At 45.5% G+C, this 25,997-nt stretch overlaps 1 protein-coding gene across 3 annotated transcripts in view; it reads right to left on the reverse strand.

Moving 5' to 3' along the window:
* Positions 1-25,997, reverse strand: part of si:ch211-196i2.1 (collagen alpha-1(II) chain) — an 83,629-nt gene that overhangs the window by 41,430 nt on the left and 16,202 nt on the right. For 2 of the 3 annotated variants that reach the window (XM_030341778.1, XM_030341779.1), the window contains exons 2-9: positions 21,679-21,829; positions 20,067-20,225; positions 18,664-18,856; positions 17,051-17,200; positions 16,038-16,121; positions 3,151-3,795; positions 1,179-1,223; positions 495-614 (exon numbers count right to left, since the gene is read on the reverse strand). In XM_030341778.1, coding sequence (XP_030197638.1) covers positions 495-614; positions 1,179-1,223; positions 3,151-3,795; positions 16,038-16,121; positions 17,051-17,200; positions 18,664-18,856; positions 20,067-20,225; positions 21,679-21,829 — 1,547 coding nt within the window. Of the gene's footprint in view, positions 1-494; positions 615-1,178; positions 1,224-3,150; positions 3,796-7,306; positions 7,497-16,037; positions 16,122-17,050; positions 17,201-18,663; positions 18,857-20,066; positions 20,226-21,678; positions 21,830-25,997 lie in introns of those variants that run through there. The other variant, XM_030341782.1, reaches the window with a different exon arrangement.

The raw sequence follows: 25,997 nt of genomic DNA on the forward strand, positions 1-25,997 counted from the left end.
TTCTGAGTGTGTCTGTCTCTGGTTCTCTGTGTGTGTGTGTGTGTGTGTGTGTGTGTGTGTGTGTGTGTGTGTGTGTGTGTGTGTGTGTGTGTGTGTGTGTGTGTGTGTGTGTGTGTGTGTGTGTGTGTGTGTGTGTCTGTCACTGGTTCTCTGTGTGTGTGTGTGTGTGTGTGTGTGTGTGTGTGTGTGTGTGTGTGTGTGTGTGTGTGTGTGTGTGTGTGTGTGTGTGTGTGTGTGTGTGTGTGTGGTGTGTGTCTGTCACTGGTTCTCTGTGTGTGTGTGTGTGTGTGTGTGTGTGTGTGTGTGTGTGTGTGTGTGTGTGTGTGTGTGTGTGTGTGTGTGTGTGTGTGTGTGTGTGAGTGTGTGTGCTTGCGTGTGTGCGTGGGTGGGTGGAGAAGGCTTGCAGCACTTCTCTCTAAATCCTATTTAATCTGATGTATGTCATGGTACTGTGGAGGAGAGGTGGTGTAGGGTGGTGCTGGGTGGAGGTGTACCTGAAAGGCAGCCCACTCCTCTGCAGTGTTCTTCCACAGGTAGAGGGAGGGCAGCCCTGGTGGTCCTGGAGGGCCCTGGTCCCCCCGCCTCCCTGCCTGACCCCAGGGGCCCAACTTCCCCTGTTGAGAACACAGACCCAATCCTCAACAATAAACCATTGTAATGTAGTATAAAACATACTAGCACTTTGGAACCACTTCCTTCTGTTTGCTATTTTACATAAATATCTATCATACCTATTGTAACCATTTGAGTTATTGTACCTTACGGCCCTCCACTAATTTACTACTAGATTGTTTTATTTGCATATTTTCAATCTATATATTTGCTCCTTATCTACTTTGTACTGAAACTGCTGCATAATTCATTCCCTCAGGATAAATAGAGTTCTATCTTACTCCATAATGTTCTACCAGCACCTTTTCAGGTCACTCTCCAATCGTTCAGGGTTATGGAGTACAGACTCCCAGGGCGATTGAGTACAGAGTACTAGTATAAACATGGTCTCATGGGGATGGGGAGTGGTGTGGATAATAGCTTTGCTTGTTGGTGGGAGGTGCTGAACTAAACCTCTGATCCCAGGTTAGTGTCGCCAGGAGGGTTAGGCAGAAACGCCAAACGTATTTGAAGACCAAGGAGTCATAAACAAAACAGGGAAAGTAGAAGCTTGTGGGTTTACTTACCTTGTCCCCTTTAAAACCGGGCAGGCCAGGGTCGCCGGGGTCGCCCTGTCGAAACATTACCCCACAAAGTTGACTAAATACATCTCCATAAAACTTACAATAGTAATTTAGTCATCATAAACCACGCCATACAAGTACCATCTAGTTCTTAAAGATTCTACAGAAAATGTATTTAACATACCTGTCAGGTATCGAAACCGCAAATGTAAACATTATGTTGCATATTTTGTATTTTGTCCTTGAATTAATAAATCAAGCAAAATACCTTGAATGGGTAACCTACTCGGCACCAGATGACATTCTGATTGTAAAATAATAATTAACTTTTTAAAATAAAAACCAATGACAGGAATACTGTCAAAGCTTTATAATTCCTTCTTATTTGTTTATTTATTTGTTTTACCTTTCTTCAACTGCTATATGCCTTATCCACATAGCGGCCATCTTGGTCCAAAATGCTAGCGTTAGAACCAAGATAGAACCAAGATGGTCACTAAGGCCAATGAGATGAGATCAAACTGTAGGCAGCAGCTTTAAGCTGACGAACCCCCGTAAACCCTGTCTTAAGCTGACTTTTGGCCTGATTCCTGCCCGCCCCTGAAAAGTGAAAGGCTTCGTTTGAAGAAAAAAAAAAGCCCTTTCTTTCAACCCGTCAGATGCCAGTTAGGTTTTACATGCTTCTTACAAGGCCTTGGGTATTAGTGGGATAGGGCCTTGGCTTTTAACCTGCTTGGCCTCATTTGTAGTGTTCGACAGAACCGCAAAGACACTGCTTCTGTTCAGTCTCCTGGCCTCATAAATACCAGCCGGTTAGTAGAGAGAAACCTCTGGAGGGTTCCTGACAGAGTGTTGATCTCCACGGCCTGTCATCTAGCAGAGTCTACTGATGGGGACTGGGGCACATTGACATAACTAGTGCAGTGGGATTTTTAGCTGACTCAACTCCACTCTGACAACTAAAATCATGAAATGCCAACCCTGAATAGCCTTCAGGGGGCATTGAGAAAATCAATGCCCTTCAAAGCTATAAGGAGAACCTAACCTGCCCTATATCAACCAGATCCAACCCAAGCCTGCAACGCCTCAGGGGCTGGCAGACATCTTAAAAACCTGGACCCAACTTTTGGAACACAAATGGAAAGGAAGAAGAAACCAATAATGGCCTCCCAGGCCTTCATCCCTGGTTTGGCGTGACATCCCCTCGTCTTGTTCTCCACGGATGGGTTTCATCATGCTAATAACGCCCAGGGATTCTGATGCTTTTATATGCCAGCAAGACGCCGGGGAAGCGCGCCCAGATGTCTGGGTTGAGTTGTGAGTCTGATCCACGCCGACCCCGAGGTGACCTTCACCCCGCTGACCCGGTTGACCCCGTGGCGTCCCGTGTGTGCTGGAAGGTGTGGTACAACTGCACCTATAGGACCGCTTGAAGGGCCCCTTAAGTACTTCAGCCGTGGTGGTGAGTGATGGTATGACAGACGGCGCTGACACTTACAGAGAACTTCAAAGACCCCTGCAGCAACATATGTCAGAGCGGCACAAGCCTCGCCTTGATCACACTCAGGTTGTGGTTGTGGAGGGACAGCTGTAGTGATGTTTGTGGGAACACCACATGGGCCACATTTGCTTTTTCACGAAAGCTGGCACACTGGTTTCTGAACCCTCACCTAATAGGCATTGACATCGGTTAACATTGAGTTGGTACCAAGGAAAAAGGCTTTACGACTAGACTGAGTGAAGGCATAAGATCCTAAACTATGCTCTATAAACTGCAGATGTGTGTCGCAGACTCTTCAACTCTTCAGCATAAATAGTCTAGTCTCCTTCTAAATAAGACTTGTATCATGTGTTTGCTTGAATACATTAAACCATCTGCGAGAAGATAGGGATCGCTCTGAATTATGTCGAAGTCATAGAATTGGCACAACAATAAAAGAGCAAAAGCCCAAAGGATGGGGACGGCGCCACTCACTTCTGTCCCTGGAGGTCCCATGCGTCCAAGGGCCCCTCTCTGTAGCCTGTACCAGCGGCCGTCTGAGCCCAGGGCCACGTCCCTGTCTCCGGATACGCCGCCAACGAAGCCCTGGTGCTTTTCATCGATGGCGTTGTCCAAGCTGACGCTCCTCTCCCCGGGGACCCTCTTGCCTGAGGGGGTCCCGGCAGAGCCAGTGGAGGAGCCACCCTCCTGCACGTCGTCTGCTCCAGGGTTCCTTGTGTGATCTCCAGAGGGGATCTTGCCATCAGGGAATGTACCAGAGGGCTTCTTGGGGCCGGTCCTTGTGTCTAGGTCCAGGATAATGTCCCCCTTGGGGGTTCCAGGAAGAAGGGATTCCCCTCTGGCCCCCGAGTCGGTCTCCACCCTCTTCCCGGTTGTGGTGTTCTCCTCCAGGCCTTTGAAGGGAGCTCCGGCCTTGCCCTCGTGGTGGCCCTTTGCGCCCGTCCTGGGGGGCTTCCACTGGGGGTTGAGCTGACCCCCTACCCCCTGGAAGACGGGGTGGAACAGGTCGGTGTCCTCGTCCACCACCAGGACGACCCCCTGGCCCACCGAACCTTCTCGACGGGTCCCTGAAGGCACGGTGCCGTCGCCTCTGGAGCTGCTCCGAAGCAGGAACGCGTTCTGTAGAGAAACAACAACAACATCTTGGTTTTAATTATTTTTCTAATGGGGCAATAACTTTATATGATGCTGCGGTTTAGCCATTCTCAAGTCTAGTGTCACTGTGGTGTTGATGTGAGATCAGCCTGTGACAAAGAGTTGCCATGTTGTTTTTTGCTGCGTGTGAGGGTCATAAATATGGTTGGACTGTGTGTCTGGGCGGCATAATGAATGATGTTTGGGAAACTAGAACGCAAACATATGTTTTGGATTTTGTTTAGAACATACCGAGTAATTTTTGCTCAAAAGATGATAAACCTCTTGTGCGACACCCTGATATTATAAGTATTTACAATAAAGCTTCACTCTTATATCGATTCAATCAGTTTCTGATCAACTGTCATACATACAACATAAACTCAGAGGGAAAGGTTGAACACACACAAGTGTTAACAAATCTCTGCTGTGTTTCACATTAATATGCAATATTCTCTTCTGTGTTAACAGTAGTTGTGCGATCTCATTCTATGTAAATCTCTTTAATGTACATGCATTTTATTGACTTCCACAGGGAAACAAGATTGTTGGGTCAAGTCTGGATCATAACTCTGTTTTATTTTACAGCCTGTTCACTCTCAATACAACCTATGTTGCAACCTACCCTGTGGCTACATATGTCTAATTCTACCAATGTATGTATGAAAGTGTATGAATGTACTTTGAGGCTACAGAGAATACACTGTTCATATCAATCCTTGTTTCTCTTCCAGCATAAACCTTGCCATTCAAGCCCTTGTAACGCCATATTTTTCCTGGGCAAATATGTGTCTTGGATTACAGTCTAGTATTAACCTAAATCTATTGTCATTCTGAACTAAACTGCAAAGCATAAAGCTCAGCACACACACACACACACACACACACACACACACACACACACACACACACACACACACACACACACACACACACACACACACACACACACACACACACACACACACACACACACACACACTCCCTGGCCCATCACCATTATATGTTTCAAACAAACCAAGAATCTCAGCCTTGTAAGGTGAAAGAGGTGGCAGGATTTCATAATGAAAAACACACATTTAGATTTGACACACAAACTGGGGCCTCCCCTTGACTGATGCGGTCATACTTTAGTGCATGCATTACACGTTTCTGAGGGGAAACACACAGACACAAACAGTCAACCTTGCTCTGACCCAGACTGAGCAGGGAGCCCGGGGATTAGCTGTGCACCAAGTGTGGCCAGGCTGAGGATAGCCAGCCACAAGTTGTAAGTTCTGCCTCATGACCCAAATGGGTCGCGCCACAGAGCTGTAGGAGGAGATATGGGAGGCATGAGGGGAAGCAGCCTGGTGTGACAGAACAGACTGCACAGACGGGCGTGTGGGGGAGCGGGGACCCCTGCAGGAGGGAGGGGAGTGTGAGGAGGAGGTGGGATACTCTTCAACCAGAAGTGTGGCAACTTTTGGAGCTGCTACATACACACAATTTTTTTGTTAGTTGTTTGTTAGTTGGCAAATTGTTGTAAATAACCTAGGGGAACCTAAGGAAAGGTTTTTGATGTCTAAAGGTCTTTGTTTTTTTTTGCTAAAACATTAAACTGTAATAGTAATAAGAATTACACTAAATTCAGATTTGCTTCCCTCAGATCTGATCTGTGCCCTGATGGTTTACCCGTGGTCTCACCGGGTGAATGATCAGATCTGTGACGAGAGATGTATGGGATGAATGAAAGAGATATGAAAGTGAAGTGGAACCGAAAGCTGTTAAGCAAGATTACGCTCTTCCCAATGTGCAGGAATCTAATCTTTGTAAAGTAACATTTAAAAGCAAAAGTCACCTCTACTATACACTCTAGTGACAACTTTTACATTGAAACATGGAACTTAGCACCAATGAACAAAAGCGATTAAAAAGAAAAAAAAACAGAACTTAATGTTAAACATATTTTTAATAACGCATCATAATTACACTGGCTTCTGCTCTTGTTTCAGAGCCAGTAAAGAACTGCAATAGACATCAAACTCAAGTCCAAGGTTTAAAAACAAAGCCCCTTTATCTGTCCATCAACACAGAGCGCCAGTGGACTGCGAGGACTTGCTGATACAGTGACACTGGATCTTGCCTGCTTGCATAAACCTCTCTAAAGCCTGTCTGTTAGCCGGTGCTTCAGATAGAGCAGAGCTGTACTACTTAGACTCTTTAGCTCCAGGCAGTGTGGGACCTGAGGCTGGGATGATTTGGTATCTGTTGATACAGACACACTGTCATACATCATAGGAGCTGTAGCAAATTATGTCCGATGTGGGTTTATTATGTCAGAGATTTGAAGGCTTCAATTGTGACAAGTATGCCACACACACACACACAGCTTATTGAAACGTGCACATACACTTCTAATTGAACACGCTCTGTTACACACACACAAAGGTTCTCAGTACGCATAGCAGTTGTCAACGCAGAGACAAGCCCTACATACAGCCCCCCACACACACACACACACACACACACACACACACACACACACACACACACACACACACACACACACACACACACACACACACACACACACACACACACACACACACACACACACACAGCCTAAATCTAGTCCAGACAAAGGTATGCAGCAGATCTGTGGCTGGTTGTGTCTTGCAGGCACAGCTATGAAGAATAACCAGGAAGCATCCAGCCACCAGATAGAAGCCATGCTTCCAGGGAAACAGAAATATATACTGAGAGGGAAACGCATAAAAAGAATAACAATAATATGTAAAAAACAAAAAAACATGCAATTTGCCAGAGACTCGAAACACGTAGAACATGAGGGATTTAGGAAACGATACACAGAAACAGGCCAAGAAACAGGTGATAAAGGAGTTGGATGAAAGGAGTTGATTAAAACAGTGTGTTTGGACGTGTGCTTGGATGAACACGCGGCTGTGCGTGCCAGTGAGAGTTGTTTGTTGACATCTTACATGTGTGGAGCAACAAGAAGAAGAAGGAGAAGCAGCTGAATGAACTGCATAAATAAATAATATTTACAGTAATAAATAAGTGAAAACCGAATTTGGCTGTTTTTTTTTCTTCAGGTTATGCATGTAAAGTCATGCATATTTCAGATAATAATACATACATGTTGAAGGTTGTTAACGTGTCCTTACATACTTATTTGACAGGATGTGTGATGCATGTCAGCTGACTAAAACTGAAAGGGTTTTTACAATTATTATCTTCCCTTTTTTCAACATAAACGATGAGGACAACTACAGAATCTTTACTTCCAGCTTAGTGGCGCCACCAACTTTTACACCACTGAAAACAAAGACATTCTTAGACAGGATTTTAGAAAAATGCCAAAAGCAAAACACAACAGAACACCTAGCATCCTTAAACTCATCTATAACAATAGGATGTCAGCCCCAAGGCATGCATACAAAGTATGCATGTGGTAACCTTACCGAGCCATTGGCAGGGTAACCCAGGGCAGTACCTTTCTGTTCAGTATCCCCCGCCCATCCACACCCGCTCCATTTAAATCCAACAGCAGCCATCCCAGAAGCAGGTACCATCCACCCAGACAACGCATGATGGCAGATCCACACTCACACAGGATCTGTCGGGGGTTCAGGTACACACACTGTCTTTGTACAGACAGGCAGACTTCAGAACGGTAGGTTGATCCAAACATGAAGACACACCCACACCTTCTAACCTGGGTTTGGGCTTTTTTGAAACACACTGTGATGCCCTTGCTACCCAGACTATCGATCAATCTGATGTAAGGATTGCCTGTGACATGAGCCCAAGGGCGGTCCTCACAACCTGTAATTTCCCCAAAAGTGTTTTGGAGCATGAGGGATTGGACCCAGACAGACGCCAGATAGAAAGATAGATGGATAAATAGATAAGGAAGATATATAGAGATTCAATAGAGACAAACATACAGACGGACAGATACAGTAGTATCTCAGATAGAGATGTAGATCCACAAAGAAAGAGATACAGATCTGCAAGGTTTCCAGTTGCACACCAATACACAAAGCAGAAGAGAAAATACTTAGAATAAATAGCAGAAAAAACGAGGTAGAAAGACAGATTGAGATTGGTAGCAATAGTGGTTGTTAAGTTGATAAGTTGTTAAGTTGTTAAGAGTAGTTGTTAAGTAGTTAAGTAGTTGTTGTCGTGGGTATACACATCTTGTGACTGGCAGGATTCACCAGAAATATGAATCATACCCTTGAGGACTTGCAAATGGATGAGTGTGCTCAAACGTTTTAAAGGGAATATTAGCAAAATAAACTAGATGCATAAACTATAGCCGCTTCCTAGACTGAACGATTATTCCAGTTCCCATTTATATCAATTTGTGTCAAACAATAAAACACAGAGCAAGACACAAGCTTGGATATCCAAATCAGAAAATGTCAAAACAAAAAGGATAACCCTCATCAAACTAGATTGAGAGTGACAACAAGCATCAAATTGATGGCACGATACAACGATCACAGTAATCCAAAATAGCAATTTGGAGACATCAGTTTTGTATTTGAGAATGACTTCCCACTGTGTAGGAAACTGCTGGATGGGGGCAGAGAGATGGAGCAGAGAACATGGATGAGAGAGATTCATGATTAGATACATGGCAGAGAGACAGAAAGGAGAACGACAGAGGGAGAAAGAGAGAGAATTATAGAGAGAAAGTGCAAGAGAGATAATCCTGATCAGATACATGGCAGAGAGAGGGAGACCAAGAGAGAGATAGAGAAACATGACCAGATATATGGCAGAAAAAAAGAAAGAGAGGTTGGAAGAGCAAGAGAGGGAATAGAGAATAAAGAGAGATGAGGGAAGGGCGAGAGACAGAGTTCTGACTAGAAGTAAATACAGAGATAATATATTGAGTAATGATAGAGTGCAAATGGAAAGAGAGCAAGAGAGATTACGAAAGAAAGATAAAGAACAAATAGAAAGGGTGATAGATAATTCCTTCTCAGCCCCCAACACCACAAAAAACAAAAACCCTCAGGGGAGGAGGGATGAGCCAGACTGGAACCACATGGATCCAATGCTGGGGTGGAGGGGGGGACTGCGGCCCCCCAGCGCAGAAGGGCTCCACACGGAACTGCCGCGGCTCAGACACAACACCGAGGATCATTTACCACCACAACATACCGGAGCCTGGCCTGATTTATCATCCACTGCGAGGAGGACAGGACAGTACAGGGGTGGGGCAGTGGGCCTCGTCTGGTGCTCCCTTCTGAATCAGAGGGCTGGGGGGGGATGACTTAACGTCTACAATGTGCAAACAATGAGGAGAGGTGATCTGGCATGGAGCGCCGCCGCTCTAGATAATTGGGAGTGAGAGAGAGGTCAATATGGGGCGGCGTTTAGGATGCCAGGATGGCCACAGGGCAGATGTTACAAACATGTTTTTGGAAACTCCATAGCATATTTCTCCTCGTTAAACATCCCACACATCTATTTCCCACCCGCAAGATTAAATACCTTCCAGAGCTTCTTCCCTTCTGAGGGAGTGTCGGTCACAGTTTGAGTCGGGGCCCTTGGTGCTAGGGTGGGGACCCTCCAGGACATCCTCCCCTCCCCAGCTCTGGGTTGATTAAAGATGGGAGGCTGGTTCAGAGTGAGGGGGTGGTGGGTGTGATGTGGGATGTGGGTAAGCTCAGTTGCTAATGAGGCGTTTTTTAGTGACCTACGTGACCTAGCAGCACGTTGTGTTCAACATGGCTGATTGATAGTTCCTGTTTGGAGGCCGTGTCTAAACAACGGCGTGAAGGAAGAAGTCAATTATACACCTAAGCAGGTCGAGGCTTGAGGGATCGTCTATGCTGGAAAGTGAAACAAGTTGACCACACCACAAAAGTCAAGACTCATTGGCTTTCTTTTCTTTTACTCTTCAGGCTCTGTTCCCACTCTTCCTGGTCTACCCTGTCAAGAGGGAATTTCCTTCCAGAGTTACTGGATGTCGGTTCTAGATCTGCCAAACTACTTAATATTGCCATTACCGTTCTTGTGCACATCTTTATTCCACATAGATTTTTTTATTCTTACCCACTTATTCCTTATATTTTATTATTAAAATTAAGAGTAGACAACTTATTTAAGAATATGTTTTGTCATATTTTTGGAAGTTATCTTTTCTGAATCTTGAACTTGCGATTGAATCTTGAACATGAGGCCATTAGGCCTCATGCCCTAATGGCCAATAAACGCTTAGGGGGGCAGGCCGCAATCCTCTGCACTGAAAGAGGACGTTAGCCGTCACCAGACATACAAAATACAAAAGCCTTTCCTAGAACTGGGGATGAGGTCGACAGGTTTCCCAGCAGAGCTCCTGTGTGTACAACCCCATGCCCTGCCTAGCCCTCTGCCCTGCAGGGTCGATGAAGAAGGATGCCGTCATGAGATAGGGTCTACCATCTCCTGACAACGCCTGGAGATATTTATCCATGTGTCTCTACATCATTTACATAACCCTTGTTCTCTCGGGATCAGTCGTCACTTGTTCTCACGCTATCATTTACAATCTGAACTATCTATCACTCTGTCTACCATTAGCTTATATCTCTCCATTATTTACATTTCCTTCTCTCTCCTTCATGTATGCCCCTCTCTCTCTCTCCTTCTTTATCTCTTTCTCCATTTACCTCTCTCCACCATACCCCTCTCTCTCTCTCTTCACCATTACAACTCTCGCTCTTCACCATTACCTCTTCCCTCTGGTGTCAGATAACATCATCCTAAAATCTCCATAACCGGGGAAGAACTCCAACAAACAGAACAATCTGTTCCTCTGGGTTCCCTTCGCTGATTCACTCGTCCTTTTGGTTGTTTCTTTCGAATGATGCATGTAACATCACCAACACTCAGCGGGGCCAACACACGGCTATAGCTCAGCTATAGTAGCGCTATGCTAGAGTCGTGCTAGTCCTTGGGGCGTCCAGGATGACTGTGTGGAGGATTGTGTTGGAGAGCTACACGCTCTACCCTGCCCGCGCAATTAAACATTTCTGCTGACTGAAGCCGACCAGCCAGCAGTATAGAGCATTGGATGGAAAGACAAAGTGTGTCATAAAAGGGTCACTAAGGAGGCTTTGTGATTGGTTGGTGTAGGAAAGTATTATTCTATGAAAATGCAAACAGGTCGTAAGAGACAGAGGATGGAACAACTTACACAATAGATAGTATGGGTCGGGATGAGGAAGGCGGGGAAAAGTGCTGGGGTCTCATTTATAAAACTGTGCGTAGGATCGTTACTAAAAAGGTGCGTACGCCCAGAAGCCAAGTTTTGCGTGCGCCAAAAAATATTCAGATTTATAAAACACTGCGTACGCACACCTGTACGCAATCTTTGCTTTATAAATCACATACTGACTACAATTGTGCGCAGCTGAATCAGCTTCACGTTCCGCCCTCTACACGCCCCTTTTTAACCATAAATGGTCAATGCAAATGACCTCATGAATGCGATCTGCATATAAAACAGACTCAGATGCCGGTATTATGTCTTGTTGGAAACAATGGCAGAAGTACTGAGAAAATCAAAAAAGCGAAATTTCACGGAGGTTGAAGTGGAGACACTTGTGGGTGAGATGGAGGCCCGAAAGGTAGTTTTGTTCGGCGGTCACGGGATTGGGATCGCCAACAACAAAAAGCAGAGTGAGTGGCAACATGTTGCTGCAGCAGTGAACTCAGTCAGTAGCACGGAGCGCACTGTCCCAGAATTAAAAAAAGAAGTGGTCTGACATAGTTACATATTTTTATCTAGCCTACCAATAAATCGTTATGGTCCCTAAATACCCTCTCCCTCCGAATCCTGCCATTTGCATGGTCCGCCAGAAGTGCCATATGGTGCAGCATTACCACGGCGCTCACCTCTGTATTTATAGGGTTACGGTAATAAGACTGACGAGAACGCCTTGGATAATCAGTTTGTAATTACCCACGTAAAATGTTCTTGAACATAACCCCTTTTTAATGCCTGATTTGTCATGAAAAGCATCAAGAGTAACGGACAACGATTGTGATGTGTGGCTTGGTTTTTCACACTTGGGATTTAATTGACATTCGATCATGTGTTTACAGTGTCACATAAAAATATTATGTTATTGACACATGTTGGACAGATGCTTTATTCCATGCAGTCGCGCCGTCAGTGGACAGTATGGAGTGACGGGATTAAATATAGAGAATTTCTTTTTATTTCTATTCTAAGGAGATATTTCTAGAGTTATAACTGAGAAATAACACAGTGGACTTAAATTATTCTGATTAGGATTTAACGCATGATACGGGTTGAAATTAAATTGATGAAGGGCGATGATAAAACATAATCGTTCTTCTCACTCTGCAATTCTTCGGTCTGACTTCAGTTCACCACCACACCGTCTGTGTCGCCAATTCTCCTTTTCCTCCAAACCATGCGTACGCATGGGTCAGAGTTTGCTTAGGGCTGCGCACATTTTCCCGTCAAGTTGGTTTTTTATAGATCACAACCTTGGCGTGAAAAGTCACGTACGCCAATTTCAGCCCCGTTTTGTGCGTACGCAACGGTTATAAATGAGACCCCTGGGCTGCAAAAACGGACAGCTACAAGGTAAGGGTTGCAGTCCCTGGCTTGACATTGTTTTTAGACCCCAAGGGATGTAATAATGTTTTCATTACGTATTGCGTGTGTGTGTGTGTGCATACAAGCATGTGAATTGCTCTAGCCCTGACAACAAAGGACAAATTGATTGCCTGACCGCATAGATAGACACATCTTTTCATTGGACCTCTGAAACTATCAATAGCGGCACATCCTTCTCACTCTGATGCAAAGTTGTGGGGATAGTAGACCCATCCAATGTGTAATCAACCACCAAATATGTGTTGTCTTGTTGTGCCAGGAAAACAAAGGCAAGCGTCAAAGTGGAAACCCCCTAATCTTAATCTCTCCATCTCATAAACACATCAGTAGAGACAATGTACAGATATAGACTCTATCTGTAGACAGCCTGCAGCTCTGGCAGAAACATACAGTGCCAGCTTGATCTTCACGAGACACTGCATGGGTCCTGATGGACGAGCAGCGCCATGGGACATGTCAGAGTGATGGATGGACCTCTGGTTTCTAGTTCCCAGCAGATGAGCTGCCTGCATGGAGGTTAGGTCCAGAGGGGGTGTGAGAGGAAACCGGCTGGCTTGCAAAAGCACATGGAAAGCATGGGCCACTGCAAGCCACGGGCGTGCATCTCTCTCCCTCCCTTTCGTTGAAAGAAGTGTTTTTAAAATGGCAACGTTTCTTTGGAGGTTTCGTTTGTGTTATTTATGCTAGGCGCTCTCCAAGCCAACTGCAGGGCAAGTTCTCTGTCCAAGAATCATATAGTTTAACGGTACAATAATGTCTCGTGTGTCAATTGACACGCGAGACATTGTGATGAATTCTCTCTTGTTATACTGACCTATGTTTCTCTGGCTCTCTCTCCCGTTCCAGCGCTCTCTCTTTCTCTCTCTCTCTCTCTCTCTCTCTCTCTCTCTCTCTCTCTCTCTCTCTCTCTCTCTCTCTCTCTCTCTCTCTCTCTCTCTCTCTCTCTCTCTCTCTCTCTCTCTCTCGTACTACATCTATCTCCTTATATACTGATCTATATATTTTTCTTTGACTCTCTCTCTCGTTCTAGCTCTCTCTCCCCTTCTTGGTACATTGATATACTCTCTTTCCTGCTTTAGGTCTCTCTCTCTCTCTCTCTCTCTCTCTCTCTCTCTCTCTCTCTCTCTCTCTCTCTCTCTCTCTCTCTCTCTCTCTCTCTCTCTCTCTCTCTCTCTCATTACACCAATACAATTTCTCTCTCTCACTCTAGCTGTCACTCTCACTCTTGTTCCAACACGCCATGACCCACTCTCTATCTTGCCTCTCTCTCTCTCCGTCTCGCAGACCTCTGTCAAAGAGACAAACAATTAAACAATTACATTTACAAGCCTTCTTCTCGAGAATAAAGTAACCTTCTTCTCGAGAATAAAACAACATCCCTGCCAACTGTACTCCACATCACACTGCAGCTCCCAGTCTGTTGGTCACAGCGGTACCTCTATTAGGATCATTGAGAGGCCCCGCCCACCGTGGGGCCTCATCACACTGAAGCTCCCAGTCTGTGGGTCACATGCCGTACCTCCATTAGGATCACTGTGTGGCCCCGCCCATCGCTCTGGCCCAGTGATTATGTATTTATGAAGTTCAGTGACCTCCTGTGTGCTGTGGAACGTCTCCATCATGGGTTTGGTGATGGGGCCACGGGGCTGCACAGAGCACCTGTCAGGCGCCCCGGCAGACACCGAGGTACCTTCTCAATCAGTGATGTTCTGCTTCAAAGAGCAGCGCCGGCAGACCCCAGAGAGGAGAGGGGAGAGGGGGAGAGGGGGGAGAGGAGGGATCTGCAATGTGCCAGTGCTTTGGGGCTTTCTTTTTTTGTTGGACTTCCCTCCAGCACACAGACATGCTGAGTGGATCCAGGCACTGAGACGGTGTAGCTGCACCAGTCCAGACGGTCAGGAGATAATCAGCCCCAGACCCAGTGGAGGGAGACGGGGTGGGACGGGGGGGAGGAGAGTGAGGGACAGGGGCAGAGGCAGAGAGGGAAAGAGGGAGAAAACCGAATAGATAAGGGATAAAGAAACGAAAGAAACGCAAAGAAAAGAGACAACGGCTGCCAGACAGAAACGTAAAGAGAGCGTCGCTAGAAAGCAATAAAGCCCCAAAAAAAGAATAAAGGCATGACATAATGAGACAAAACATGAAAACCAGAGGGGGAAACAGTTTAGGTTGTAATTATTCACAGACCTGAGGGAGAAACTGTGGGATAAAGGACGTTAAACATTCCCTCGCTACAGCTTTCTGCTAGCACAGAACGCGGCAGATGACCAACGTTGATGAGCGTGACATCGCAGCGACAGCGCTCGCATCACTGGCACCTTACGTCACGCACCACGGTCCCGTTCACTCCCCGAGATTGCAATCACTCTTTTCAACGTTTATGCCTACGTATATACTGTGTCTTAAAGAAAACCAGACCTCCCTGAGGATCTCAGACATTTCGAACACAGAGCAAAATGTAAATAGACCCAGCTATGTTTCTCTAGCTGTATGGGCGTCCATCTTAGGGTGTTTTAAAACATGCATTCAATGCCAACCTTTCCCCCCCTTTAATCATGTGCTCATTTCTTAAAGATGGTTATAGTCTGGTCCAGTGTAAACATCCTGGCTCTGCATTTAAATACATGTGTTTTATTTGGTCTGAGAATATGTGCTGGGAAAACAAAATTGCTGTATTACTGATTACTGTAAAACAAAAACGCAAACCAAAGACAGATTATTTTCATTAAATATGACTTGCCAATGATAGCATTTAAATTGTTTCAATTGGCAAAGAATGTGAGGGTAACTTTATCTTACGATAATATATGAATTACATAAAATATAATAAATAAATAAATGTCACATTGAACTCATTTCAACACTACTTGTAATTCCCATGAATAACATCGATATCAGGACATGTGTTATTGTGCACAGCACACACACACACACACACACACACACACACACACACACACACACACACACACACACACACACACACACACACACACACACACACACACACACACACACACACTTTGTGACCCAACATATACACTTGAGGTTTAGTTTACCAATTGTCTCTTGCCTTGCATGTTTACGCACTCACTCTTGCAAATCGTGCTAAGAACCGCACAAACACAGCAAAAACAGCAACAGACATAACAGTTACACATAGAGAAGTACATCACTCAGCGCAGGGGCCTGCATCAGGAGCAACACTGCACCAGACTGCTGACTACACTGCCAGACTCAGGAACAATACAGCTTGCAAAATCAGTGGTGTGTGTGTGTGTGCGTGCCCATATTGGCGTTTATGTGCATGTATATGGTTGTGTGCATACACAGCGTGCCTGTGTGCATGTGTCACTAGCTGGTCATCTGCCTTCACTCAGCCCTCCAGAACCTTCCTGGGCTAAGTGCATCGACCAGCTCCCAGCTGCAGAGCCAGGAAGCCCCGTGTTTTTCCCAATCACTGAGCTAGCTAAGCCCTGTGTTAGGGGAACTGGTTAAACAGATCCTGCTGTGAGGCTCCACAGGTTAAACACACACACACTCGCACACACCACCATCATGGTGGGTTACTCACCGAGGAGGAGCGGAGGAGCAGGCTAGACTTGTCCATGGCACCCCCCTCCAAGTTCTCTAGGTCATTCGAGGACAGGAGGAACTCCTGCATGGGAACAGAGTGAACCACAGACTCAAATAAGGTCATCAATAAAATCACATCGGCTCACATTTATAGTTGTCAAATAAAAAAAGCTGTCCTTTCATCAATCATTCTATCGACCCCCGAAGCCCCTCCCACTCACGCCACCCAGCAGGCCGAGCTACGCCAGTAACCGTCGCGCCGTTGCACAGCCAGAGGTGACAGAAAACTGTCTGGTTTTTCACACCCTTGAACTGGAAGGGGCTCAATCTTACACATTCGGACTTTAAAAGTCACGTCTCAGCGATGGTTCATCTCAACAAAGTGTCAGACTCAACTGTGATTGATCCGTTCAGCACAAGAGATGGAGCTTAGCACACAGCAAGAAGAGTGTCACCCTCAACAGAGCTAAGCTGCATTTGATATCTCCCACTGCCCTGATTTTTTATAAATATGTCAAACCTTCCCGATCTTTCACTTGGTGGTCAAAAAAAGAGCTAATATGTCATAGATATCTCCAACTTCCCTGATTTTCCCTTAAGTGGTCAACCCAAGAGTTAAGCTGTCCTTGAGATCCCCAACTCTCCTAAGTTCCCATTAAGTGGCCGTCACATGCGGAGCATCCTAGTTGGGCGTTGGGTGGAATTAAGAGTTCAGGAGTTCAGGGCTTCTTGATAACACATGTATTTAGGCGGTTCCGTTTAGAATCCATTGGCTGAAATCTGATTGGATGTGCTCGGAGGATGCGCTTGGGAGGTCAGCTCGACAGTGATGTAACAGTATGAACTCTGTGCGCAGCGTCGAGGTGGAGAACAAGGCGGCGCTGTGTCCTGGCCAGGTAGAGTCAACACTAGGTCGGGCTTCAACGCTCAACCCCATAGGAATACATCGGCAGCAGCGAGGCCCAAAGCTCGCCATGTGTGGAGCACTTTGGTGTGGCGGCTTCTCCTCACCTCAAGGGGGCTGTTAGTGCCTGGGGAGCGGGGGGTCTTGGAGGCACGGCGCCCTCCTCCTCCACCCCCACACCTGGGAGGGTGGAGGCTGCAGTGGAGCCGGGCGGCGATGGGGTCGCCCGCCATGAAGCTCAGCTGTCGGATGCCACCCTGGAGTCACACGCGCAGTCACACACAAACACAGAAACAAACACAAACACAGAAAATAGTCAGCCCTTTGAATGTTTCACAACAACGAAGGGAAAGAGTTGTTCAGGCAGAACGAGGTCCTCGTTCTCCCTGAACAAAAATTGAAAGGTTTCCAATCTGGCATGTCTCGTGAAATGTAATGCATTAGGTTATAAAAGTAATGCTTTGATGGCAGTACAAAGCCAAAGTCAGTCGTAAACTAAACAATAAAGAACATGCAACATTTTAATTCAAGTCCAAATATAAACAAGAAGCGACTCATGTTAACGATAAACATCCAAACATCTTTGGCGGACACCGCAGCATCGTCAACACACCATCGATAATCTTCCAGTGGGCCTGCCAGACACAAACATGTTGCTGTAGAACGCACAGCGCTAGAAGTAACAGCAGGTCATGCATGTCCCTGCCGAACCCATAGGTATCCCAGCCAAGTCTACCTGATACTGGGCCAGATACGACATATGATAAGCAGGAAGTGTTGCCTTGGGCTGTGTTTACAGGAAGGTCTGATCTGCAACCTAGCTGCTGAGGATCTGGCACACACAGACATGTGTATTGGCAAATGCACAGTGTTTATGTTGATCTCCAAACAGAACTTAAAGGAAATCTTTACAATCATCTCGGTGGAGTATGCTATTAAAATTGTTCCAGTGGGAGCTCTCGTTTTTAGCTAAACCTTGAAATAAAGCGTTTTATTCACTTGGGCCAGCATATCCACCTTTGAATCATGTCGATTTTTGGCCACACACTGAGAAAATGGCCACCTTTGAAAAACAAAACGTATACTTCTCCAACTGCTTCGTACCATAGACCATATAGATGAAATATGTCGACAAAAGGGACCATAACAGTGCAGGAACGGTACATCTTCTCAATGTGACACGGTTCAGCACTTCTGAACAGGAAACCCCCCCTTCAGGGCCTTGTTTAGTGGTTAAGTAGTGTGACAAGAGTAAATACGTCAATGGAGAATCCATTCTAGCTGACACTAAGCTCAAAGCCAGATGTCCTCTTTGGAGAACGTCTCCTAGCTTCCTGCTGTGAGGCCATCACTCCTTATGAACTGTGATGTTCCTTCTTCATTAAAAGTGTGGGCTGGCTGGGGGATTGCGGACTCAGCTAGCATGGGGATGTATTTATGTTACTGGTGTAAATGAAATGATTGAAGACACTTAATAACAAGACTTGCCTATACACACATACACAGGCAAACAGAAACCAGACACACACACAAACACAAACACACACTTACCCAAGGAGGGTGTGTCCAGTTTTGTGGTCTATTGCAATCCTTTTAATGTCAGGACTAACTATCCACGGTCAACTACAGAAGGCACACATGATCCTTTAAAGGTTCAATATCGGACATTTCCAGAAACTACCGGATACATGTGTAGGACGTCCTTAAGACCCCAACTCACTTCAAAAGGGGTCTCGTGTCCCCTGACGGTCCCCCCGACCATCAGCAGGCCGGCGGTGGAGACGGCCATGCCGTAGTAGACCCAGTCCAGGGACTCAAACAGCACACAGTCCACGTACACCGCGAGCCGCTCCAGAGACACACTCACCGCCAGGCGGTGCCACTCTCCGTCAGTCAGACCGCTCACTGGGAACCTGAGGGGAGAACCGTCACATGGCTCTATCAGGAGAACTGGATACGCAGCGACGGCCCCTCCAAGATATACGTTTGAATGTGTGGAGGCTTGAGAAGGCAGGAGGAGAGAGTGTAGAGGAGTCAGGAGGATAGAGTGTAGAGGAGTCAGGAGGAGAGAGTGTAGAGGAGTCAGGGGGAGAGAGTGTAGAGGAGTCAGGAGGAGAGAGTGTAGAGGAGTCAGGAGGAGAGACTGTAGAGGATTGAGGAGGAGAGAGTGTAGAGGAGTTAGGAGGAGAGAGTGTAGAGGAGTCAGGAGGAGAGACTGTAGAGGAGTCAGGAGGAGAGAGTGTAGGGGAGTCAGGAGGAGAGACTGTAGAGGAGTCAGGAGGAGAGAGTGTAGGGGAGTCAGGAGGAGAGAGTGTAGAGGAGTCAGGAGGAGAGAGTGTAGAGGAGTCAGGAGGAGAGAGTGTAGGGGAGTCAGGGGGAGAGAGTGTAGGGGAGTCAGGGGGAGAGAGTGTAGGGGAGTCAGGGGGAGAGAGTGTAGGGGAGTCAGGGGGAGAGAGTGTAGGGGAGTCAGGGGGAGAGAGTGTAGGGGAGTCAGGGGGAGAGAGTGTAGGGGCTAGGCCAGGGGGAGAGAGTGTAGGAGAGGCAGGGGGACAATTTGGGGGTGCAAACAACACATGAGGTGTTAATGGTCCGTCATGGAGAGCCGACACAGAGAGCTATACCGGAGCGCTGAATATGGGTTGGGTTAGTTGATTTAGTCGGTTTGTTTTTGGGGTTTTTTGGGCTGCTCCGCAGGGATTGCAACATGTGGTCTTTATATACTGTAAGGGTAATTCCCTTGGATTTAATAATGTCACATATGAATATGGTTATTATTTTCTAAAGCAAGTTGTAAAGACTCTTCTGTTTTGGATTTGTGCACGATCATTTGGTTGGACAAAGTATCTGACTATAGATTCAAGTCAAAAAAAAAATCTTTACCACTAACTCCAACAGTTGTTCCTTTTAAGCAGTGTGATTGGTTCAAATACATTCCCCTCTGTTACTGATGAGCTGTGGACATCATCCATCCTCACAAAGTACATTCACAAACACACACACACACACACACACACACACACACACACACACACACACACACACACACACACACACACACACACACACACACACACACACACACACACACACACACACACACACGCACACACAGTGAGGACTCACTCGTAGTGCCTCTGCTGGGTGCCTATGAAGGTGAGGGCGTGGCCGCTGGTCCTCAGCTGTAGCATGACCTCGCCGTCCCGGCTGAGCAAGGTGAGCAGGCTGCTCTCCTCTGTCAGGCTGCTGCGGAGCTGCACAAGCAGGCTGAACTCATCTGGGAACCTACACACACACACACACACACAGACGGACACATACAGTAGGTATATACATACACACACACACAGACGGACACATATATACAGTAGGTATGAACACACACACACACACACACACACACACACACACACACACACACACACACACACACACACACACACACACACACACACACACACACACACACAAACACACATATATACAGTAGGTATACACACACACACACACACACACACACACACACACACCGAACACACACACACACATATACAGTAGGTATACAAACACACCCACACAGACGGACACATATATACAGTAGGTATACACATACACACACACACACACACACACACACACACACACACACACACGGACACATATATACAGTAGGTATACACACATACACACACACACACACACACACACACACACACACACACACACACACACACACACACACACACACACACACACACACACACACACACACACACACACACACACACACACCCACACACACAGACGGACACATATATACAGTAGGTGTACGCATACACACACGGACGGGCACATATATTGGTATACACATACATATACACACACACACAAAAAGACAGACACATGTATAGGTAGGTACCTACACACATTGACACACACAGACAGTTAACATATCATCACACATAGCACAAGCAAGCAAACACACACATAGTGGTGCAACCAACCACAATCACACATACACACAGACAGACACTAAGTGAAGTCAAGTGGCACGGGACGTGCAGTCATATCATCGCTATGGTAACCACAACAATAGGGGACGTTGGAGAAGTGATTAGGGTTTATAGAGGATTACCACTCTGTGTAAGAATCCACATGTGTTAGCGATGTGCCCCGCGGAGACGCAATCAGCAGAGCCCAACACAACTAGCCTGAATCACCATGAGTGTGTATGTGTCCATGACAGCGCCATGCATTGGGCCTACACACCACCTGTAGCTCCCTGCGATCTGAAAGAGACACTACTTGTGTTCCCCTTTCCATTGTAACTGACAAGCAGTGTTTATGCTATATTTAAGTTGTATTTATGTCAGTACAGGTTAAGTGGTAGGAGAAGGCCAGTGGTATCTGGTACCATTTTTGCCATGTAACCATGTTTTATCGTACGGTTGTTTCGTTTTTATTTACAGTGTACCACCAGTGTACTACCAGAATTCAACAAATTTACGAATAATTACCAATAGCAGATGCCATGATAAAACCTTCCAGACAAATTGTATCACATTATTTTTTCATACTATTTTTTCATACATTATATATTTCACACAAAATATTGGCAACAAAATGATGCAGATTTGGGCCATCAAAATAACCCTAACCCTATTTCTTCAGAGATGGAGCTGCTGATGTAGATTTATAGAATTTGCTTACTAACAAAGAGTAAAATGAAGGTACGTACCCGTCAGTGAAGATTTCATCCAGAGGCAGGGCCAAGGTGGAATACTGGCCCACCAGTAGGACAGGACACCTGGCCTCCCCATCGAGAGAGAGGGAGGCATTGGAGCTGTTTGACACCTGGAGAGAGAGCTCATCCAGAATGTTCACCTCCTCTGTAGGGAGACAGGGCAAACGACATGAATTTATGCATCATATACTTCTCTTTAACCTCCTTAGGTCTGAGGACCACTAAATCTTGGTCCTCTGAACAAGATTTAGTGTTTGAGCCAAGTCCAGCTATATGGTATCTGGCTCAAAAAAGGTTGAACTTGCTCCTAATGCACAATTTTCTCTCAAATAGACAGCTGGGTTGATTTGGGATTACGCCAAACTTCCATTATCTGGTTCCAGTATCAATGTTGCGATCAAAATATAAACATATTTCTCAATCCAAAAGTATATATAGAAAATAGTTTTCCGCCCATTAATTTTAACACAGTTAAAGAAAATGTATACGATACTGAATTATTATCGTTTTTCTTCTGTATAGGGCAGTGAATGTACTACAGAACCGATGGCACAGGCGAGCAGAGTCATGTTTATATTGTAAGCAATTCCTACAGTAAGTGCCCACAATTGCCATCAGTTGAAATGACAACCATATGTGCTAACTGCAGTTGCTAATGGTTCCTCTGGTGCCAATTAATACAGCACTAGGGTTTACTTCCGTACAGACCATCACCTCCCACTGGAGTGGTATGCATACCATTGCATCAACAATGTCTGGGTTTTGGACCATAGTGCATGGCATTGTTCCACTTTGTGCGTTAGCAAATTTTCTATCATTCGCAATGTGGACACAGGAACTTTTATTTAAATCTTAACATGTTGGACTCAAAAGATTCTGTCTTCGAACCCCAATGTCTGCGGTCTGTCTCTAGGCATCTTTATGCAATATGCTCATTAACAACACACTTAACCGGTTACTGTAAGTTGCTTTGTTTGTGAATGTAAATGACAAATAGTACGAAAAATAAAATGCCCTTTTCGTAAGATGGCTGTGTTTAGAGGATATAGCTGCAACCAATTGAACAACACACTGTCTTTAGGCACATTGACTTTGGTTCCCCAGGGTAATCCATGTCATCTTAAACATCCACTTCCCCTTCCTGACTCCAGTTAACACATAGTCAATCCCAAAGTGTGCTTATGTCATCTAATTGAGAGATGGGTGCAGACACTGATCTGCAGTGCTGCAGTGTGGACAGGATAGTTTATTGGGCTCTGGCACTCAAGTCCCAGTTGAAAAGAAATGGGTTTGATTCTGAATGGCCATAGTTCACCTCTAGGCATCTTTGAGTAATATGCCTCACCCTACCTGCGCCTCAATGACCTGCGTCTGAGTTAAGTGTAATTGGCTATCTTTTAATTGAAGGGTAAATTGTTCAATTGTTTATCAATCTACTCCTCTGGGTGTGATGTGGGATTGAAATAATTTTGTCTCTTGACATCATACACCTACATGTAAATCCCATAGATTAGAGACCAAAGATGTTCCCAGCGATCCATTTCCCCTAAAGCCATGGCAGACACCCCGTCAGTAGCCCGGCCCATGGAGCGGGTCACCCTCTGTTGGCCAGGGGAATGGCTCTGTAGGAGCGGATCTGGTGTCCAAGCATTCCTACACACATTCCAGACGCCCAGGATTCCAGCGGGACATATGGATCTGGTCAGAGGCCGTACTGGCCCCAGAGAAAGGTGAATAATGAATAATGGCTTTGAACTGGTATCCTTGAAGTTGTGTTTGAGAGCAAAGCGGGGGGTGTCTTACAGATATTGGGTGAAGAAGGTACGATGACGCTCAATACGAAGGAAGCTAGGGGTCTTGCTCAGAGATGCTGCTTGGTAGAATGCATATGGGTTTGAATCAACAACCTTTCAGCTGAGAGTCAAACACTCTGTCTTGCTGTCATGGACCAGGCCACCCTGTCACCCTACATATACAGGTGAGAGTGTTGTCTGAGGATGTTCACAGCTTTACGGGGAGTCACCCTGATTAAACTCTCTAGACACTAGGATGCCCTGGGTGAAATTACCCTTATTACCTGATGTAGGACTCTGACCTATCCCTGATAAAGAAGAATCTGCTTTGAAAAAGAAAATGGTATGTCATTTAGAGGGATTTAAAGGTTGTTCAAGTGGAATAAACACGTGCTTGTGTTGTAATAAATTCTAGTAGTGCATTTCAAGGTCATAACTATGAAACGGTCTTGGAGTGTTAATGTTCTGGAACTGTTCCTTGGATATTATCCGCCTTGGGCCGTCTTTGAGGTAATTTAGCATATATGATGACAGAATTATGAAAGGATATAAAAACTAATAAAATCAATTGTATTAGAAACAAAATATCTATATTCTCAATCATCAGGCTTTTCCTCTCATGTCTGTTATTTATAACTTGGAATATTTGTGACTCTATTTTTTACTGTTGTTTCATGTCATTTGAACCAGGGGTTTTTCTTGACGAACAGTTATACAATATAAACAAACTTGGCTGCTATGTACACACTAACCCATGGCAGGAACTCTTACCGGCGAGTTGACATTAGCCCAGGAATTTGGTCCAATGTGGTAGGATAAGCAAAAAACAAAAACCTACCTTAGAGAAACTTTGGTCGGCCAGTCAAAGCAAAGCATATTGTTTCTCATAATACATTAGTATTAGATCAGTCTCAACACTTAAGTCGGATAACTTTACCCTGCTGGTTTGACACCTGGTACAAATTGACCATGCTTTAGATTAATGAAGCAGTTAAGATACTGCCACAGTTAGACATTGTATAACATTTGTATTGTATTTCCTGTAAGCTTATTAAATACAGGCGACTTAAAGATCATCAATTCCTCATAAAGTAATTGGCCTGGCTAGAGACATCATCTGAAATAGATCAACATAGCTGAGGATTTTACGTATGATCATTCACCATTGCTTTTTCTGAAGCTAGTATGAACAACGGCATTACTTCACCTAAAAAAAGACATGTGGATCGTGTTTATTCCCCTTTAAATTAACATCTATAGACATACTGTCAAGATGCTCGGCAAAGATTGATACTAGAAGGCAGTAAAAAAGTCATAAAAAACAGATTCAAGCTGATCCTTGACAATGAAACACACACATGACACACTATGATCAGATTCTGAAGGGTGAATCCAGGGCTGTCTGCTGATCCTCCACAGAAACGGGCCTGGCTAATTGGATCCAACCACAGCCGCCCACCACAGCATTATTCAAGACTTACACACTTCACATATGTGCACTCCCTAACTGGAGCCTTAACTTGGTGTGGCAAAAATAATGTGTTTTCTATTGTTCTAAACACCGGCCATTATGTGAGCTCCTCATCACATCCATTATGGGTAATCTACACTAAACCTCTCCCCCGAGCGACTGCAGCCAGACCCAACAACGTAATTTAATCACGAGTTGATAAGGAAATCACTTTAAATGGATGTCAAAGAGCAGAGAAAAACTAGAAAAGAAGCAGGCTGTGCATCTGCCTTGGAAGAACAAATCCCTGCAGATATCAAAATGTGCTGCTCCAAAAGAGACGCTCCCTACCATGAACCTAAACACCCGTCCATGGAAATAGATAGTAAGCGAACAGCTATGGAAGAAGCCAGCCTGCTCATAGGATACAATCCCGAAGATAAGCCGCAGTTTGTGGCTTGGCTGAGATATAGACCCCAGGCCCCACAGACTGATGATTGTGAATCCTCATCTGGAAGAACAAGGAAATTAGTATAATTTGTAGAGACGGACAGATGGGCCCACTGTTGGCGTGTTTGGAGCCAGGGAATGGCTCCAAACTTTGTTGAGAATGAGGAGATGGATCTCGTGCCGTTTTGGTGTGTAAGGTGGTGGTTTGTAGGAGAGGACGGCAGTGGGACAGACAGAGAGGGGAAGAAAAGAGCCACACAAACCACTTCAGTCAATGTTCATAAATCACAAATGACTGTTCCTCACTCGTCTTGCAACAGCTCCCCTGGGCCAGGCGCTAGCCAGAGACAGACTGTCTGATGTGCCATACACCTTTCAACAGGTTTGGGGCTGAGCCTTCGTGTGTATAAGTGCACGTGCGTGCAGATCTTCATGCCGTATAGAATTCCATCCGGCCACAAGCATTTTTCTTTTTTTTTTTAAATGATAGTATTAGCAATCATAGTAATTGGACAAAGTCCAGATCCCAAAATGGTCTATCCTGTGCTGTTGAAAGGTGCCAGTCGTATGTCAATGCAAAGGGGCCAGCTTACCTCTGGGGGAGTGATGACCATTTCTTT

Source organism: Gadus morhua, chromosome 19 (assembly GCF_902167405.1).
Source record: "Gadus morhua chromosome 19, gadMor3.0, whole genome shotgun sequence".
Lineage (NCBI taxonomy): Eukaryota > Metazoa > Chordata > Actinopteri > Gadiformes > Gadidae > Gadus > Gadus morhua.